At 33.6% G+C, this 18975-nt stretch overlaps 2 protein-coding genes across 2 annotated transcripts; both read left to right on the forward strand.

The window, feature by feature from the left end:
- The first annotated feature begins 5870 nt into the window (after positions 1-5870).
- Positions 5871-18117, forward strand: LOC122582575 (probable carboxylesterase SOBER1-like). Its single transcript, XM_043754987.1, has 7 exons — positions 5871-6181; positions 7954-8006; positions 10988-11111; positions 11201-11325; positions 12105-12212; positions 12350-12441; positions 17963-18117. The coding sequence occupies exons 1-6, from the start codon at positions 5893-5895 to the stop codon at positions 12437-12439; spliced, it is 789 nt and encodes a 262-aa protein (XP_043610922.1). The 5' UTR covers positions 5871-5892; the 3' UTR covers positions 12440-12441; positions 17963-18117.
- On the forward strand, positions 15885-17699 carry LOC122582574 (germacrene A hydroxylase-like). The gene is made up of 2 exons (XM_043754986.1): positions 15885-16880; positions 17022-17699. The coding sequence occupies exons 1-2, from the start codon at positions 15969-15971 to the stop codon at positions 17643-17645; spliced, it is 1536 nt and encodes a 511-aa protein (XP_043610921.1). The 5' UTR covers positions 15885-15968; the 3' UTR covers positions 17646-17699.
- Positions 18118-18975: the final 858 nt, after the last annotated feature.

Raw genomic sequence — 18975 nt, forward strand, 5'->3', positions numbered from 1 at the left:
ACAAGTTGAGGCACGGTTCTTGCCTGCCCCTGAAGTAGGTTCTCTATAGTAATATCTTTTTAAATATAAATAGGGTATTTGGTTTTACATCAATACTATTGTATGTTTCAACTTATTTATAAAAATTCTCAAGTTAAACCATAAATGGGATCATGGAAATCATCTAAGGAGGTAAGGTTAAGTTTTCCATCATTTTGTAATTTCATCTCTTATTGTGCTAGAGTGATACATCTTAGTCACCTTTTCTTACCCAGGTTATGAACAAGGTGGCAACTTGTGATAGTAAGTGGGCGCTTGTAAATTTCGACCTAGCAAATTGTCGTTGTAAACAATCTCATACGCAGAGCTTTTATCACAGAGTTATTGATCGTTGCCAGGATATGGGGATGGTGTGTATCCCCTCTCTTATGTTTTTTTTTTGTTGTCACTTTATGATAACGTGTTATGGATTAATTTTGATACCGATCAAGAGGTGGCAGGGGTTGGCTGGGTTTATTGTTTTGTATTAACTATGGTGCCTGTTTGTTTGCTGTATATATGCTGCTATATTACGATTGTATCGATTTAAACCAATTATACTAACTTGTTGGTTCCTTACAAAGGAATTTAAACAAGAGCTGTGCATGAAGTGGGATTTGGATATCAATACTTTTAAATCTTCTCTTTCAAGGCTTCAATGTGGAGGGGAAAAAATCGAGTTCCTCCTTGTTTTTGTTCCTGCACCAGCATCTAGACCAAGAGGTCTTTACGGTAAGTTGAATAGTTTGTCATGTTATCTAATTTGGATGTTATTCAATATTTGGACCCGTGTCAATACACGAGTTGTTTCAATTTTTATGTTAATTTATGGAATAAGTTAATGAATTTTAGCGTTTGATCAAAATTTTGCACCATTTTAATGTCTTAGTTGGAGAGCCTATATCGAAACAGTCAATCATTTTCTTTTGTTTTTTTTAAGAAAAATGTATAAATAATTTATGTTTTATATCTAAATGGGAATTTGTATTGCTAAATATAAAATATCTTATTTTATCTTATATATATATTCTAAAGTTCTAAGCAAGAAATCAATGCTGGAGGATTAAGAACTGATTAGGGTTTAAATTAATTTAGTTGGAATTTATGATTTTACTTTAGGTTAATATTTCTTATTTGACCAGTAGTTAATTTGTGGTTTTATGTTTGTGTTAATTTTTGTTATTATGAATGCTCTATGGATTGATGTCGTTGATTACTGCTATAGATATATGTATATGTATGTATAGATTTTTTGAAAAACAATAGGTGGATTATTATTAATAATGCTAGTAAGATGCTAGAGAAATCAGTACAATCACCATATTAATAAACGCACATAAAATTATGATAGTATTTCCTTAGTTTATAGTTTTATGTGCGTTTATGTTAGTAATGATTTATTTGAAGTGAAAATCATACAAACCTCCAACGTGAGGTAGGTAGGACTATCTTGGTGGTGTTTTTCTCGAACTTTATTCCCTCTCCCTGGGATTGCATCTATTGTAGGTAAGAATGGAAAATCAAAAGGTTTGTTCTTCCTTTGGAAGTATTCATAAACTGTAACTTACTCCTCCTTGCCATTTGATTTGAAATCAAAGCTAACAGAATTTGACAACTAACAAAAAATCATAAAGACAGAAAACATACAACAACAAACTAAAAGAAATCATTATATGGACTGTACACCTAAAGTTCTAAACTATATAAAAACAATTGCAAGCATATCTAGACCATTTAATAATGTACCTTTTACGTTTTCAGTTATCTTTTAATTTTCAGCTTTTGAATAGAGGAATTGGGTCTAGGAACCATAAAACCTTTACTCTGAATATAAAGATTAACTAACAATGATTATAAATAACTCACCGCAACTCTTTAGTAGTATCACGAGTTAACTGACACACTTTCCACTCGGCAATATGTGTTCCATACTCCACCATTACTCCAGGATACTTAACCCTTGTAGGGTCTGTGGAATAACAAATAACATATTTGAATAACGACATAAATGGTAAACTATAAGGTGAAGGAAGGTAAAAAAACGTATAACAATCAAGAGGGGAGGTAAACGAAAAAAAGGTAACACATGAGTTATCTTCTTTACGAGATCTGAAACATACAAATCTCCATTAAAGCTCAAATTGAAGGTCATATTGGTTCTAACAACTCAGAAAGTTAAATAAAAATGTGAATAAATATATTTAGCACAGAAATAGATATACTTATTTTTAAACGGGGAAAGCATGGTCGATAGATCTGAACTAGCGACACCTTTTATCGGGTCCAAAAGCAAACCCAAATATAAGACAAACATCTCTTATCAGCGTGAATGAAGATACTTGCAAACATAGACATATAAATTTGCTCGGTGAGCGGATGGACGTACTTCTATGTGTGTGATATTTTTATATGGACTATGTGTTTGGTTTATTGTAGGGATGAACCCAATCCGAAATCACACAAAAACTAACCTACTGGACCAAAAAAATGTTGTGATCTAAGAAGGAAGTAGCAGAGTAGTAATTTCCATAGTTACTGATGTGGAATCGCCGGATTAGAAAGATGTATCATAAAGAAGAAGTGATTTGAAAAAAGTAAGTTTGGGGAAAGTCTAGTAGCAAACAAAAGAAGTGATATTTTGTTTCATTGTACCACCAAACTCTATCCGCCCATTTATTGACAAACGAGAACTCGTAATGTGTTTCTCCACCTGCACAACACAAAAACGGATTTTTGACACAAATCGAACAACCTAGGAAACTTTAACACAATGTGTTTCTAGTATAACCAAGCACAAAAATCAGTTCTTTTTCATAACCCACTTCCTAAATCACCAAATCCTATTTTGAACTCAAGAACTCATTTAAAACCGAATCGATCTAGAAATTTGACCATAGGAACTCGATATCTAGCTTTGTAACACGTTCTACAACATAAATATAAACTTTTGAAAGTAATGTCACTATTAAATCTTCCTTAAAGTATCAAATCCGGTTTTGAGCAAAAAGAATGGATGAACACTTGATAAGATTTGGAAATTTTAAAGTTCTTGAGATGATTAGTATTGGGAAATAATTATATAACGACTTTGATTATTACACTAGCTTTAGATTTGAAATTTATAAAGAAAAATGATAAAGGGGGAGGTTATACTTAGATTTGAGAGAGAAAAGAGAGAAAGAGTGAGATAAAGAGATAAGATGTGTGTGACAAATGAGAGGTGGGAGATGGGGGTTAGGCACACACAAGGCACAGTGTCCAAGTTACTAGCTAGTTACAGGCAATGTTTTAAATATCGATATACCGACCGGTATTACTGCTATTTTAAGGTACTCCGGTATTTTAATCCCGATATTTTTCCGATATTTTTACTATTTCATACCGGCCTGTATTTTCGGTATTCCCGGTATTTTCCGGTATTATACTTTAATTTTAGTTTTTGTTATTTGTGAACTTTAAACCTTATATTTTGTTATGAAATACCTATTTGATATTATTTTTGAGTGAATTATAATTATTTTATGGCTATTTTCGTTAAATTGTAACAAATATTGTAGAATAATAATTAAATAAAATAAAATAGTCGTACCGGCCGGTATTTCCGGTAATTCCAATAATACCGGTAATACCGGAATTTTTTTCCACACCGGTATGATTAAAATATCTGTTTTTAAAACATTGCTTACAGGTATCTAAACTAAACCCGTAAATGTAAAAAATTACCAAATATGCTAGGAATATGAAATTGACTCGGCTTTTATTAATCATATACTTTCACAAAGTGCCAATATTACAATTAACTATCATAGCCAATAAAAGTCAAAGAAAGTCAACGAGGTCAAAACTCACGGGTATTACACATGAGGATCAATTTGGGAAGAAATGACATTATAACATGGTATTATCCATTGTAATAATATTGTTGGAAAGACAACTTAAAAAATGAAACTATTTGAAATATCCATGTAATGTATCGATTTTTTCTTTTTACTAAAAATGCTAGTTCTTTTTTATAAAAATAATCTAATCATCCCCAAAATATTATATTATATACCGATATAAATATTCATTTGAGTAAATATTGCTAAATTTGTCTTTCCATGCATTTTTAATCTTCACATAATGTATATATCAAAACATAAAGGTATCGAAATGAATTGAAAGCGGTTACCTTTCACCCATAAGGTCATGCATTTGAAAGCTATGTACTTATTCAACTTTTCTTTTATGCTATGCATGAGTTTTGAACCAATGACCTTCTAGTTCAAAAGTGACCAACTTGCCACTCTTCCAATCCATTTTTGTGTTTATGTTTGTCATATTTTCTTATCTAAGATTAAAATTGCATGTAGGAGATTAACATTAGTTATACTCCAATATAAAACATCAACCTCTTTCCTCCTTTCTCAAATTATCTATTTTAATCTACCTAAAACACCCATTACCATTGAATACACCTACCACCAAACATATTTGTTCTACCAAATATACCCTAAATAAAATAATTTACATAATCTATTTCAGCTCCATAAATACCTAAACTATCATTTTTAAATCAATAATCTTTAAATCAATAGCCTACACAGCCGTCACCATCATCTAAAAGTTGCCGCAATTATTACCTGTCACCGCCGCCACCACAGCCCCCATTACCAACATTGCCGCGTCTTATGGATATTGTAGTTTATTCCAAATGAATATTAATATAGGTATATAATAGTTGAAGAGGTAAATAGTTATTTCATTCAAAACACAGATAAAAACATGATTTCATGGTCTAAAATCACTAAGTTATTAGAATAAAACTAGTTGTTGACCTCGCGAGTTGTCGCGGGGCACATTTTTGGCGAGCGTCTGAGTGAGTTGAGTGAGAAAGTGAGGGCCCTGCGGAAGCGGAGGGTATAAAATAAAGTTTTGGCAAATTTATGTCAAATATTCGAACCCAAACTTTAAAAAATTACAACTAACTATCTAGCAATAACATTAAAAATATCGTAAGAATAATAAGTCATATACGAACACAAATAATAACTATATTAATGCTTTAAATGATTCATGAGTGTAAGACGTAAGCATAATAAAAATTATTATATATTAAAAAAGTTATATATATTTATAAATACAGAAGAAAATAATCAAAAAGTAAATCTTTACAAGTAAAACCATAATTGTGTACAAATTGTATGATGAAAACTATATTCCTTTTGTGTACCATAATTGTGTACAAATTGTATGATGAAAACAAATTTTGTGAAAAAATTTTTAATCAAAATTTTTGTTTTCATTTTTAGTGTCAATAAAAATGAAAACAAAATTTTTGATGTGGAGTACAAGTTAAAAAATGAAAATTTTCATTAAAAAAACAACTAAACATGTAGTAATACAATAAATTTAATGTAGAGAATATTAAGATGTATAAAAACATGAACAATAACTATATTAATGTTTTAAATGTAACATCAACGTTAGACGTAACGACGATAAAAATTATTGTATAATGAAAACGTTATATGTATAAAAAGACAAATGAAAATAATCAAAGACTAAATGTTTAAAACTAAAACCGTAACTGTGTAAAAATTGTTTGATGAAAACATGAGAATTTAATAGTTGAGTGTCACAAAAATGAAAGCGAAAACTTTGATGTGAAGTAAAGAAAAAATAAAAATTTTTAAGGGTTAAAACAAAATTTAATTTAAATTTAAAGGGTAAATTGAAATTTAGTTAAAATTAATATATACTTTAAAAACTTGTACATTTCATAAATGAAGTACTGTTATATTTAAATAGGTTTTTATTACGTATATAATATAATGTCCCAAACTTTATTAGAAAAACCATGACATATAGAAAAGACCTACCAAACTATGAGAAATGAAACCTTGTCCCAACATATTAGTAAAACCAATTGGTCTCCTAACCCTGACATTATCCATCACCATTTTCACAATCTTGTCTCTCAACTCAAGTTCAAAATCATCATCATCAAGAATAATAAAAATGGCTGCCAATAGGAGTACGAGGAGCTTCATATTATGGCTACATGGGTTGGGTGATTCAGGCCCAGCAAATGAACCAATCAAATCCCTTTTCACTTCCCCTCAATTCAAAAACACTTCTTGGTCTTTCCCTTCTGCCCCTTCTCAACCTGTTTCTTGTAATTGTAAGCCCTCCCCACCCCACCAATTTTTTTTTTTTTGTTATATATATATATATATTCTAAGTTATGGTACTTGTTTGTGTGTGTAAGGGGTATTAAGGTTTAGGGTTTTGGATATTTGGTATGTATTTTTGACCTCTTATAGAAAGAGAAATCCCCAATTTTACTTTAACTTAGGGTTTATATCAGTAATTGAGAGGAGAGCACATTACCATAATGTCGGGTAAGGCTTTAGTGGCTCTTTCTAAGAGACGGGAACGTCTGGGAAAGCCTCACGGCCTGGTGGTCGGCATAAGAATAATGACATTTGTCACTGCCTGTTTACTAAGATCATCCGAGGTTATTAATGCGTCACAAGGTCTATATTTATTTGCTGTTAAAGCATATAAATAAGAGGAAAGTCTATTAAATTATCGACCTGCTTACAATTTTTGTTCCAAGCTGGCAATGTAGCCCATAAATACTCTATGAAATAGGTCGTAAACTTTCAAAATCCGGTCTAATACAAGTAATATGGAAGCCAGTTACTGGATCATAAACCTGATTAATGGAGCTAGCTAGGAGCTTTTAAGTTTGTTCCATTATATGTGGTAAACTTTCAAATCTATACCGATATGGTTGTAAGTTTTGTTTTTTTAGGTAGTGAAATTTTGAAATCTATTCTATTATAAGTAATATGTATATGCCATGTCAAATTGCAACATAAATTGAACAAAATTTAACCTGGTAAATTTTTTTGAGCATCTGCGTATGAATACATACACATTAAGTACTTCATCTATACTAGTATTTAACATAGTACATTGCCTTAGCCTACCTTGGGAAAAAAGTTGCAAATATGTTGCTATGTAATGGAATTTACCCTATGAATAGTGATGTAGTTTAATGTCGACAAAAAACTAACAAGCAGGAGACTTTTCATGATTATATCGCTCATCTAGTAATGCTATATGCCTATGTCATGGTGGTGTCAAGAAGAGTGATTAAGCTTTGTATTGTTGGTTATATAGTTGCTCTGACTACCATCATTAGAGACTTATGATAAGTTTATGAGGTCTTTATTCACTTATATTAGGGATGAATTCACAAATGAAATGCATGACATTATGCTTTATATTTGCTATTTGACAACCAGTTCTTGTTGATTAATTCGACCAAAGAAGTTGTTAAAGCAAAGTTGTAGACATAACAAAGCACCTTCAATCAGGCTGCATGGATTAGTTGGCCGAAGGTTGGACACCACCATCACCAAAAAAACACACCTTAAATTGCTCTCGACTTATTATGAATGGGTTAAGTAAATTATTTGTATTGATAAGGAACTAGAAGATGTTGTGATCATTTATTGACTAGGGGAGAAAGTTTTTGTGGTCTTATTCAGCTTTCAGAAACTTTGTATTGGGCTTCATCTTTATAAACTACTCGTATATTATGTGGTTATCTTTTTTTTTTTGATACCTTGAGGCTAGTTTTGACTTAGAAAGTTGTTATATCCCACAAATCAGAAACTTATCAATAGTTGGGTGGTGCAAACATTTGATGTCTAAAACCATCGGGCCATCTTTATAACACTACTGCGAATATGTTGGTTTATTTAATTATTTGTTTATAATCTATAATTTGACTCCCACAACTCTGTTTTTTGGTAGATTTTTAGGAGTTGAGTGAACATATGATACCAATGTGGCAATGTGTGCAGTCTGTGTGGAAATGATTATATCTTTACTTGAAACTTGATACATTATATAATGATATTTTAACTCTTATCTTTTCAGATGGTGCCGTGATGCCTTCATGGTTTGACATTCATGAAATACCTATATCAGCTGTAAGCTACATTTTTCTAAGTTGATATTGTTATCTTGGTTTCTATGGAGTCTCTCTAGCATGTATCTCAGATGACTTCCACACCATGTGTGAAGACTTTGTAGCATGTCATTCTCAGATGACTGCCACACCATTGTGTGAAGACATTGTAGGAACTTGATGTATGATGTGTTAGGCATTTATCGCCTCATTGTATCTGTTGGAATTTGTTAGTCGAAACCCCAACTACTCAATTAGGCCCCTTGGTATCATTAATAAATTGACTAAGTGGATCATGATCTTTCCACAATGCATCTAATTTGATAGTGACATGGTCCACCATTCAGCTAACAGAAACATACAGATCATGACCCATATAGACCCATTTTATTTTTGTTTTCATTACTAAAATCACTAACCCCTATCTCTTTTGTTATCTTGCTTGTGAGAGTCAAAAGATGGTTAAATTTGTTTGATACAATGCAACTAATAACTAAAGTTGTTTTGGAGTTACTATTGCATTATTTATAGCTTTAGACTTTTTTCCTTATAAAATTAGTTATGTTTATATGTGGTAACTTAGAGTTTCATTATATATGCAAACTCATATGACAAGCTCTGTATTCCAATGACATTACAATATGACATGGTATAACTCTTTAACTTGTTGGTTGACATGACTTCAATTTCTACCTACATTCAAATGAAGTACTGCATTCCATCTGAATTTGGTTAGTATTTTCAACTTTGTAACTCAAAGAACATAACGAAGGATAAACCTCTATAAGCTGACTCCAAGGTACTTTTACTCTATCTTCCCTTATGGTCTCCCCTTTTTCACAGTGTTGCAAATATCGGCCATCTCGGCCGATATATCGGATGTTGGCCCTTCACTGATACGAAAAATGAGTTATCGGGTCCAGTTATCGTTTTGGTCAAATTTCGGTCAATCTCGGAACTTATCAGCCAATATCGGCCATTTCGGTCCTTTTCGGTCAACAAAAAAAGTTGACTTTTTTATTAGAAACAAAAAAGGGTTAAAATAAGATTTTAGGGTTTCTGACTTCCATTCTCATTCACTGCTTTCAGCCTCCCACACACCAAACCCCCACCTCGCTATTCCCCACCCCCGGCCTATCTGTGGCTGTGATTTCCGGCGATTCCAGTCGCCGGCGGATCCACCGCTAGCCAATCCACCTCTGGCAACAGCTATTTATGCTCCAGTAAGTTTGTTACTTTTTTTTTTTTTGTAGTTAATTATCACTTAATTACGGAGTATTTATTATTTGAGTTCATCTTCAACAATTCTTTATTTCGAGTTGTAATTAGTTAAGTAATTTCTTTATCCTATACTTTCTTTATTTTCCTTTTAGTTATAATTTCTATTTGTAAACTTGTAATTACTTTTTATTACTTCATATTCCAGTTGCAATAAGCCAATAAGTTATTTTTGTAGTGTCTTACTTTTCAATTTGCATTACACATTGTATATATTGTTAGTATATATATAAATTTTAGAAAAGTTCCTTTACAATTTAGGGTACCCGATATATCCTACTTATCACTTATCGGGGGTCGACCGATAATAAACCGATAACCGATATCTACAACCTTGCTTTTTCATTTACTTAAAAAGGATCCTCATGTCCTTTTTTAGTTACCCATAGAAATTTGTCATGCAAATCTGTATTTAATCATGGTACATGAATGGTCATAATTTCTGCAAATCTGTTTTTCCAGTTATTAGGCCACGACCAGGTCCCGTAGTTCACCATCTCGACTACTGTGTGACTATTGCTTAATCTTGTCTTAAATGCAGCCTGCGTGTTAATAATTTGTTGCTAAGGGGCTATGGACCCCACAAATCATGCCACATAGGTACATTGCTCTCATCACCTATCCTATTAATTACATGCTCCATAGATCATAAATGTTTAGCTAACAATGCTCATTTTATCTGTGTTTAGACTTTAATTCTAATTCCCCTTGATCCCAAGGTTTACCGTTTACCTACTTTTTTTTTACGCGACTTTAGATCTGCCTTTAGTTAACTCTTCATGACACTAAATGAGTCACGTTTTCAGTTTCTTTCCTCGGGCAGCAAAAACACTGATGACGAGATAGATGATATGAGTCGTAATCTGCCAGCGTGAAATAATGTTTTATATTTCCCATCCTTAATCCTGCTCTTGCCTTTGCCCTTCCCATGTTTTATGGTTAGCGAAAGTACCCCCACGCATCCCACAGGCAGTTTTCATTCTTTAAACGGCAACAGATCTAACATTCTTATTAATCTTTGCAGTCATCTCATTCCTATAGATGATCACCTAAAGGTCATCTCCATAGCATAACTATATGAGATTGACTTCTAACTCTCCGCATCGTTAATGATATATAAACAACCATCCCCAATCTTCCTTTTTGTAAGACTATTTTGGTGTATACAAGGATTCGATTTTTGTAAGACTATTTGGGTGTGCAACATCGCACAATTTATAAAATTGAAATCCAAACAACAATCATAGCATACTTCACAATCACATCAGCAGATCCGTAAATGCGTATCATAAATACATACATATACAGTCATGGTCACTTCATTCTTCTTTTGGAATGACGAATTTTAAGCTGAGTTACAAAATCGGGGAAAAACATTCTAGTTCTGAAACGAACCTTACAGTTTCTTCACAATTCAAAACTCTTTGAAATAATACTATATTCTAGTAGCAACTTCCCAATATTTGAGGGGTCAAGTGAGCATTGAGTTTGAAAAGTATTCAGACGAGTCAAGATATATGTGTAACTATGTGAATTTAGTTTAACATTTTACGTGTTACTACATGTTTTTAATTTTAAAACATGATCATATCAGTTTATTTTCATGGATAGGCAAATGTGTAATTGTAACCTTAACTTTTTAAAATGGAAATGTCACTTTTTTCTTGGATGAAAGAAGTAAATCTGTATCTTCTGATGTATCATTTACTGTGCTGAAACGCACAGAATGCTCCTGTGGATGAACCTTCGTTGCTTAAAGCAGTTGAGAATGTGCATTCAATGATCGACAAGGAGCTGGCTGCTGGAGTTAACCCTAAGAATGTGTTCATTTGTGGATTCAGTCAAGGAGGTCTCGTTCTTTTCCCCTTTCACAGACACGCACTGGCATGTATGTATCTGTTTGTGCTGACAACAATAATGTCATTATTAATGTTGCAGGTGCCTTGACCTTATCTAGTGTTCTTTTATATCCAAAAACTCTTGGTGGGGCGGCAATCTTCAGTGGATGGGTACCTTTTAATTCTACTTCTATTGCAGAACGGATCACATCGGAAGCGAAAAGGGTATGTTGAATTAGAACTAATGATCTTGAAATGTAAAATTGTCTACTGCGTAGAGTTGGCAATTTGGTGCACTTGAATGAACGGGTGGATTTGGGGTTTCCTTATCTCTATCGCATAAAATCAAGAAGTTTGTTTAGAGGGAAGCAAGTAAAATGAGTCAAAAGTGTTGGAATTTACTCATTGTCTATGTTATAATGCAATGCCCTGTACTCTTTTATTGTTCTAATAGTGTTGTTTTTGTTTTTTTTATAATTTTTTTAATTTTTATTTTTTATTTTTATCATTATTATTACATTCATTAATTACAAAAGAGTCGAAAAGAAAAAAAATGCCATTCGATTTGAATTGTTTTGGCCTGTTTCGACCCATACTAAGGATAACATTTTTTTACCCGTTACTCTACCCTCCCATCTTGCCACCTCTATGTAAGATTCACACGCAAACATTAAGAAAAATCTTTTTTGCTCCATGAATATGGCAATGTCTTTCTAGGCGCACAGTTCAACAAACTTTGCTGATTTGTTCATTAAATTTCAAATGTTTCCTTTAGTTATGATAGAATATGAAAATCCCGTGGACTGGGATATCTATATTCTGGCTTTAATAATAGTGACCATTAGTATATGGAACTTTGAATCTACTCAAATAAATATTTTGCAATTTTGATAGATAGCAATCTATAATAGTTGCATTTACTTGCTGTACATGATAGTTGCTTCTCATTACCTGGAAAGCCTGATTAGTCTGTGCTTTTAATGAGCATTTGATTTTATGTGCAGACCCCGATATTGTGGTCTCATGGAATGGCTGATGGAACAGTACTATTTGAAGCTGGACAAGCAGGTCCACCATTCCTTAAGCACATCGGCACAGACTGTGAATTCAAGGTACTACTCAATTTGACCCACGAAAGTTGGAAATATATCTTTCAGCATATATACGACTTCATACTCCACAACCATTGAAGGACATATAAGGTCGTCTATAATAATTCAAATATTTTCTATAAACTATATAATCGCAGGCTTATCCTGGTCTTGGCCATTCGCTAAACAATCAGGAGCTCCAACACCTGGAATCATGGATTAAATCCCGTCTACAAAGTTCCTCGTGAAGGTTTGACTATTTCTGGCTCTTTACATATATCCAGGAATGCTGAACACAGTCAATTGCGACTTTCTTCTTCAATGGGATTTAAGCAGATTGGTTGATATGGGTTGTTTGTCTTGTAAGTTCCATATATGTCTGTAGCTGAGGACCATAATAATTTGTGTGGGGGTTTGCTAAATACAGCCTTAAGGGCTGTGTTTAAGGTGCATAAATTGTTTGTACATTTACCATGAAAATCAGGGGGCGGACTTTTAATATGAAAGGTACAAGTTTTTTATGCACGTTAAATACAACCCTTAGGGCTGTATTTAGCATTTCCCATTTGTGTAATATGTTTCACCACTCAATAATAATTAGATGTTGAAAACTTGAAATCGTGATTGCATTTTTCTATCTCTTAAAAAGCAACTCTGTTTGACATTTGTCAACATTACATTTACTTCTAACTTACATACAACATTTTACAATAAGTTATTCTTTAAGGGTTTTTGCTAATTAAAGCCTTATGGAGTTTAGCTGTCATAAAAAAACTATACCGTTTTGTCATTATATTTTAGCCCTAAGCTGGTCGTAGTATATATATATTTGAAGAAAATATACATATGGGTTGGATTGTTGGAAACTAGAAAAACGCCATCGCGCTTCTCTGCAATTTAGCTTTGAATTGATGAGAGTTATTTTTGTTAGATTTCTATGTGATAATTAATTGGTAGTTTGGATTTAACTTATTCATAAGAAAAATAATAATTCGAAGTGACGAGTATTTTTGTTAGATTTTTGACTATATACATATTTAAATTTGCAATAAATATAAATTTAATTGTGTTTGGTAAGTGGAAATGTGGCAGGACATCCCATACGTGGCGTATGTTTGCATCGAATTTCAGTTGGATTGTCAAATGTGTCATGATAATGTAACTGTATTTTAAAAGTAAATACAAAACCACTCCCACCACCTCTTAAACTGTGTGCTCAATTTTCTTTTTCAAAAGCTTCCTTTATCTAGCTCTTGTTGACTCTTGCTTCATTTTTTTATCATCTTTAGTTCTTTTTGGGTTCATCTCTTTGTAAAATTTTAGTCTCCAATCTCTCATTCTCTCTATACCTGTCAATACATGAAGTAATTTTCTTATATATTCTTGATTGCATGTCGCCGGGACCATTTGTCCGTCATCTTTTCTGACGAAGGAAAAAGGTTATAATTTAACTTTTTGTATAACCATTTGTCAAGATTTTCACCTGCGTGTGATGCAAGCATTATAACAGTGGTTTTCATAAGGCAAGACAACAAAAGACAGTATGAATAATATATTTTTTTTTATGGTGAAATAAAGTTTTTGACGCCAGTTTCTTGGCAACGGCTGCCACTAAAAGTTTGAGGAGACGGAAGTAATTGAGTTTATGGGTAGTTGATGGTGCAAAAGTGACGCTGATGATCGCATCCGCACGCATTTAGGTGGTTATTTCCGGTGGTTGTTTTCCGAGTTGTTTTCTGTCGGTGGTTATGCAGGTTTTGGTGGATGTGGTTCATATATATGTGTATATGTATATGTATGTGTATATCCACGTCTATAGTCTTAAGAAGTGGTACCTGTCATATAATAGCTTGTAAAGAAATGCAGATAGAGATTTGTAAATATGACGACATTCAAAAATTAGAAGAAAAGACACAACAAATATATTAAATTGGAAGCGGAAGAAAAAGAATAAAATAAGGGAGGATGAGAGTGGGATGTGGGAATGCGTAAACACGCACGATTGGGAAGGTGTTATTTAGCAGGCTGACGTGTAAAACATTCATTGGCTCTTTTTAGCTAACCAAGCCGGTTACTTTGTAACTAAGCCGATTACCGACTAACTGAGCCGACACGGTAGAATCCACTTTCGGATTGTTATATATATAATTGAAAGCAATAAATTATTGTAACATTATCTTTCAGGAAGCATTTTCATATTTAATGAAGTGCGGGCAAGCCTCCCCTGTTTCTGTCATATATATCTTATCTTATATTTCACACATAGAAAACATGATGTCATTACACTTATGGATATGTATGAACACCCCTAAAGGGCGATGACAATAAATGTGTGTTGAAGTATAGGTTATATTCAACTCGTATGAAAACACTGACATGGGTTTTCCATGGGTTTGTGGCTTACGAATTGTTAATGAAAATTTATTTTTTATTGTTAAGTACGAGTATATTTCTTATCATTATTACTTTATGTTTATAGCTTAAAAATTAAATAAATGTAAAAAGTGTATAGTCCGTTGATATTTAGTTTGGGTTAGTAATCCCAACAAAGTCAAAAGAAGTGAGTTGAAAAAATAAAATTAATGTCACATAATTAAATTGGTTGAAAGGATGGGATAAAAGTTATGATGTGTATCCATTGGATTGCTATAGTCGGGCTATGCCAATGGATGTGGGTTGAAACATGGGTTACACCCAACCCATCACCACGCGGGAACACCATTGCCATCAATATGAGTTGGTTATGGGTTGATGTTTCATGGATTTGAGAGCCGGGGGGTAATTGGCAAGGTTGTAGATATCGGTTATCGGTTTATTATCGGTCGACTCTCGATAAGTGATAAGTAGGATATATTGGGGATATATCGGGTATTCTAAACTGTAAAGGAATTTTTCTAAAATTTTTATATATATTAACAATATATACAATGTGTAATGCAAATTGAAAAGTAAGACACTACAAATAACTTATTGGCATATTGCAACTGGAATATGAAGTAAAAAAATTAATAAAATAAAGAAAGTATAGGATAAAAAAATCACTTAACTAATTACAACTCGAAATAAAGAATTATTGAAGATGAACTCAAATAATAAATAATAAATTAATAATTAACTATAAAAAAAAAAAGAAAAGAAAGTAACAAACTTACTGGAGTATAAATAGTTGTTGCCAGAGGTGGATTGGCCAGCGGTGGATCCGCCGGAGATCACAGCCACCTGTAGGCCGGGGGTGGGGAATAGCGAGGGGGGGGGGGGTTTGGTGTGTGAGAGGCTGAAAGCATGAATGAGAATAGAAGTCAGAAACCCTAAAATCTTATTTTAACCTTTTTTTTTTTTTAAATAAAAAAGTCAACTTTTTTTGTTGACCGAAATGGCCGATATTGGCCGATAAGTTCCGAGATTGACCAAAATTTGACCAAAACGATAACTGGACCCAATAACTCATTTTTCGTATCAGTAAAGGGCCGACATCCGATATATCACCGATATATCGGCCGAGAAGGCCGATATTTGCAACACTGGTAATTGGCATATGACCGTTGGAAGCAACATGTATTGTGATGATATCGGATATGTGGTCCAGTCTTGATGTGCTTGTTTGTGGCTTACGAATTGTTTTAACTCAAAATTTAATTAAAAAATTAAGTGTGTGTTGATATATAGTATGAGTCGGTAATGCCAACAAATGAAAGGATGTAGGTTGAAAAAAAGTAGATATGACATCGAGAAAGGCCTATATATAAAGTGACAAGAAATGCTCAATTTGTAACAACAATGGAGTTCCAGTTTCTCAATTCTCTCCCAATTTTTATTGCTGTCCTTTTGTTCATCATCAGTATCATTATCTTCATTATCAAAACCTTTGGTTCACTTGATAGACAAAACAAAAACCTTCCCCCACAACCATGGAAGCTTCCTATAATTGGCAACATGCACCATCTTTTAGGAGAACCACCACACCGAGCTCTTAAAAACTTAGCCGAAAAACTGGGACCAGTTTTTCGGCTACAACTTGGTGAAATATCTGCTGTTGTGATCTCATCTCCACTTGTTGCCAAGGAAATCATGAAAACCCATGATCTCTCTTTCGCAGATAGACCCAAGCTTCTCTGTGCCGAGATAGTTGCATACAACTATACAAACATCGCCTTTTCACCATATGGAAACTATTGGAGACAAATGCGTAAGATATGCGTATTGGAGCTTCTAAGTGCGAAGAAAGTTCGATCCTTTCAATCTATTCGTGAAGAAGAGTCATGCAGCCTTGTTGAATCTGTGGCCTTGCAAAGATTAAACACAATTAACCTTAGTGAGAGTATATTAGTGATGATGAACACGATCATATCCAGGGTTGCTGTTGGGAGCACCTGCAAGGATCAGGAGACCCTTCTTCCGCTCCTTGAAGAGTCTTCAAATTTAGCTAGTGGTTTTGATGTGGCTGATCTATTTCCATCTATTAAAGTAGTACATCGAGTTAGTGGCATGAGAAACAAGCTCATGAATATACACAAGAAGATGGATAAGATTTTGAATAGCATCATCTCCGACCATCAAGAACTTCGTCGTCGTGGTGGTGGATTGACCAATCATGAGAACGAAGATCTCCTTGATGTTCTATTGAGGCTTAAAGATGATGGTGGTCTTGAGTTTCCAATAACTCATGACAACATCAAAGCAGTCATATTGGTGAGTACATTTTGATTAACCACATACTGTTATATAAAACTTTACCTCATTCATTCTTTCTATATCTACACACTGTCAATTATATTATAATTATTGCACCAAATCATGACTCTTTCCTTTCTTTATACAAATGTGACTCAGGATATGTTTAGTGCAGGCACGGATACATCTTCAGTGACAATCCAATGGGCGATGTCAGAACTAATTAAGAATCCGAGGGTTATGAAGAAAGCACAATCCGAACTCCGTGAGGCACTCAAGGGAAAAACAAAGGTACACGAGTCTGACATACAAGAACTAGGATACCTTAAGCTAGTGATTAAGGAAACCTTAAGGTTGCATCCACCCGTTCCATTCTTGTTACCTAGAGAATGTAGGGAAACGTGTGAGATAGGCGGATACACGATTCCAATCAAATCAAAAGTCATAATTAATGGATGGAAAATAGGACGTGATCCGGATTACTGGGTGGATGCAGAGTGTTTCGTGCCAGAGAGATTTAGTGATGAGAGTTCCATTAACAAGATGGAAACAAATTTTGAATATCTTCCATTTGGCGCGGGAAGAAGGATGTGCCCGGGCATGTCGTTGGGATTGGCTAATGTGGAGCTTCCTCTTGCGATGTTACTCTACCACTTCAACTGGGAACTCCCGAATGAAGCAGCAGCTGAATGTATTGATATGAGCGAGTCTTTAGGGGTCACTCTTAAAAGGAAAAATGACTTGGTTTTAGTTCCAATTCCTTATAATACTAATGATCATTGATGCGCTCGCGTTTGTGAATCATGTATTCAAGATTTCAAGTCTCTTTTTGTGTAAGATTGATTATGAAAATCAGAATTCTCTTATTATCATAAAAATATGGCAATGGCAATGTCAATGTCAATGTCTTTCTAGGCGCACAGTTCAACAAACTTTGTTGATTGTTCTTTAAATTTCTAAGGTCGTCTATAATCGTTTAAATAATTTATTTAAACTATATAATCGCAGGCTTATCCTGGTCTTGGCCATTCGCTAAACAATCAGGAGCTCCAACACCTGGAATCATGGATTAAATCCCGTCTACAAAGTTCCTCGTGAAGGTTTGACTATTTCTGGTTCAATGGGATTTAAGCAGATTGGTTGATATGGGTTGTTTGAGTATTGGAAGTTCTTTATATATGTCTGTAGCCAATGACCATATTAAATTGTGTAATATGTTACACCAGTCAATAATACTAGTGTTGAAAACTTGAAATCGTGATTGCAGTTTTATCTTTTATAAAAGGAGTAAATTACATTTTTCGTCCACGTTTTTTACTTTTCCTCCCTTTTCCTCCCTTAAGTGAAAAAATTACAATTTTGACCTTAAAGTTGGCAGATTTTTTCAATCATCGTCTCTCGCCAAACGTCGTTAAGTTTCAGCCGTTAAGTCGGACACATGCAAAAAATGATAAGTTCAGGGACGAAAACTGAAATTTACTTTTCTGTTGTCAATATCTTCATCTTCTCCGGCTGACTTTCGTCGGAAAATTTGCCGGGAAACTTAAAATGACGATATCTCACTCGTTTTTTCGAATTAGACCACGAAACCACAACCAAACTTTACAAAATTAATTTCCGCACGAATCTTATAACCGAAACGAGATCCAATGAATCGGTTGTCACACCCGAATTCTTTGTACCTTAATATACTAACCTAACTATTGTAACAACTTAATAACCTTAACAATTGACCATTAAGCTATATCGAAAACCTTACGATGAAACTAACATCTAACTAAATCGCCAAAAATGAAAGGTAACGAATCGCTATGAAACTTAACACAATACTAGATGAATCAATAGTAAACTTGTAACAACTTTCAGAATCTGATTTCGACGTAAGGATTTCACGAACAACAGATTTAAAGTTTCTATACAAAATATAGAACAAGAGCTATAATCAACCAAATAACAAACTGTAAATTGCTTTGAACTTCTATTACATAAACTAAGAATCAAGTGACGATGATTATAATTTTTGATCTGAAATATTTGAGTTGCAGGGGCTTTTCATGTAACATCCCAAACTTTTTAATTAACGGTTAACTTGAGTCGTTAACTCAACACTGTG

Source organism: Erigeron canadensis, chromosome 9 (genome assembly GCF_010389155.1).
Source record: "Erigeron canadensis isolate Cc75 chromosome 9, C_canadensis_v1, whole genome shotgun sequence".
Classification (NCBI taxonomy): Eukaryota; Viridiplantae; Streptophyta; class Magnoliopsida; order Asterales; family Asteraceae; genus Erigeron; species Erigeron canadensis.

Coding starts and splice junctions, on each gene's coding strand:
- LOC122582575 (XM_043754987.1), top strand. CDS start 5,893: ATGAAACCTTGTCCCAACATATTAGTAAAACCAATTGGTCTCCTAACC. Junction 6,182..7,953: donor TCAACCTGTTTCTTGTAATT/GTAAGCCCTCCC, acceptor TTATCTTTTCAG/ATGGTGCCGTGATGCCTTCA. Junction 11,112..11,200: donor TTGTGGATTCAGTCAAGGAG/GTCTCGTTCTTT, acceptor TTAATGTTGCAG/GTGCCTTGACCTTATCTAGT.
- LOC122582574 (XM_043754986.1), top strand. CDS start 15,969: ATGGAGTTCCAGTTTCTCAATTCTCTCCCAATTTTTATTGCTGTCCTT. Junction 16,881..17,021: donor ACATCAAAGCAGTCATATTG/GTGAGTACATTT, acceptor AATGTGACTCAG/GATATGTTTAGTGCAGGCAC.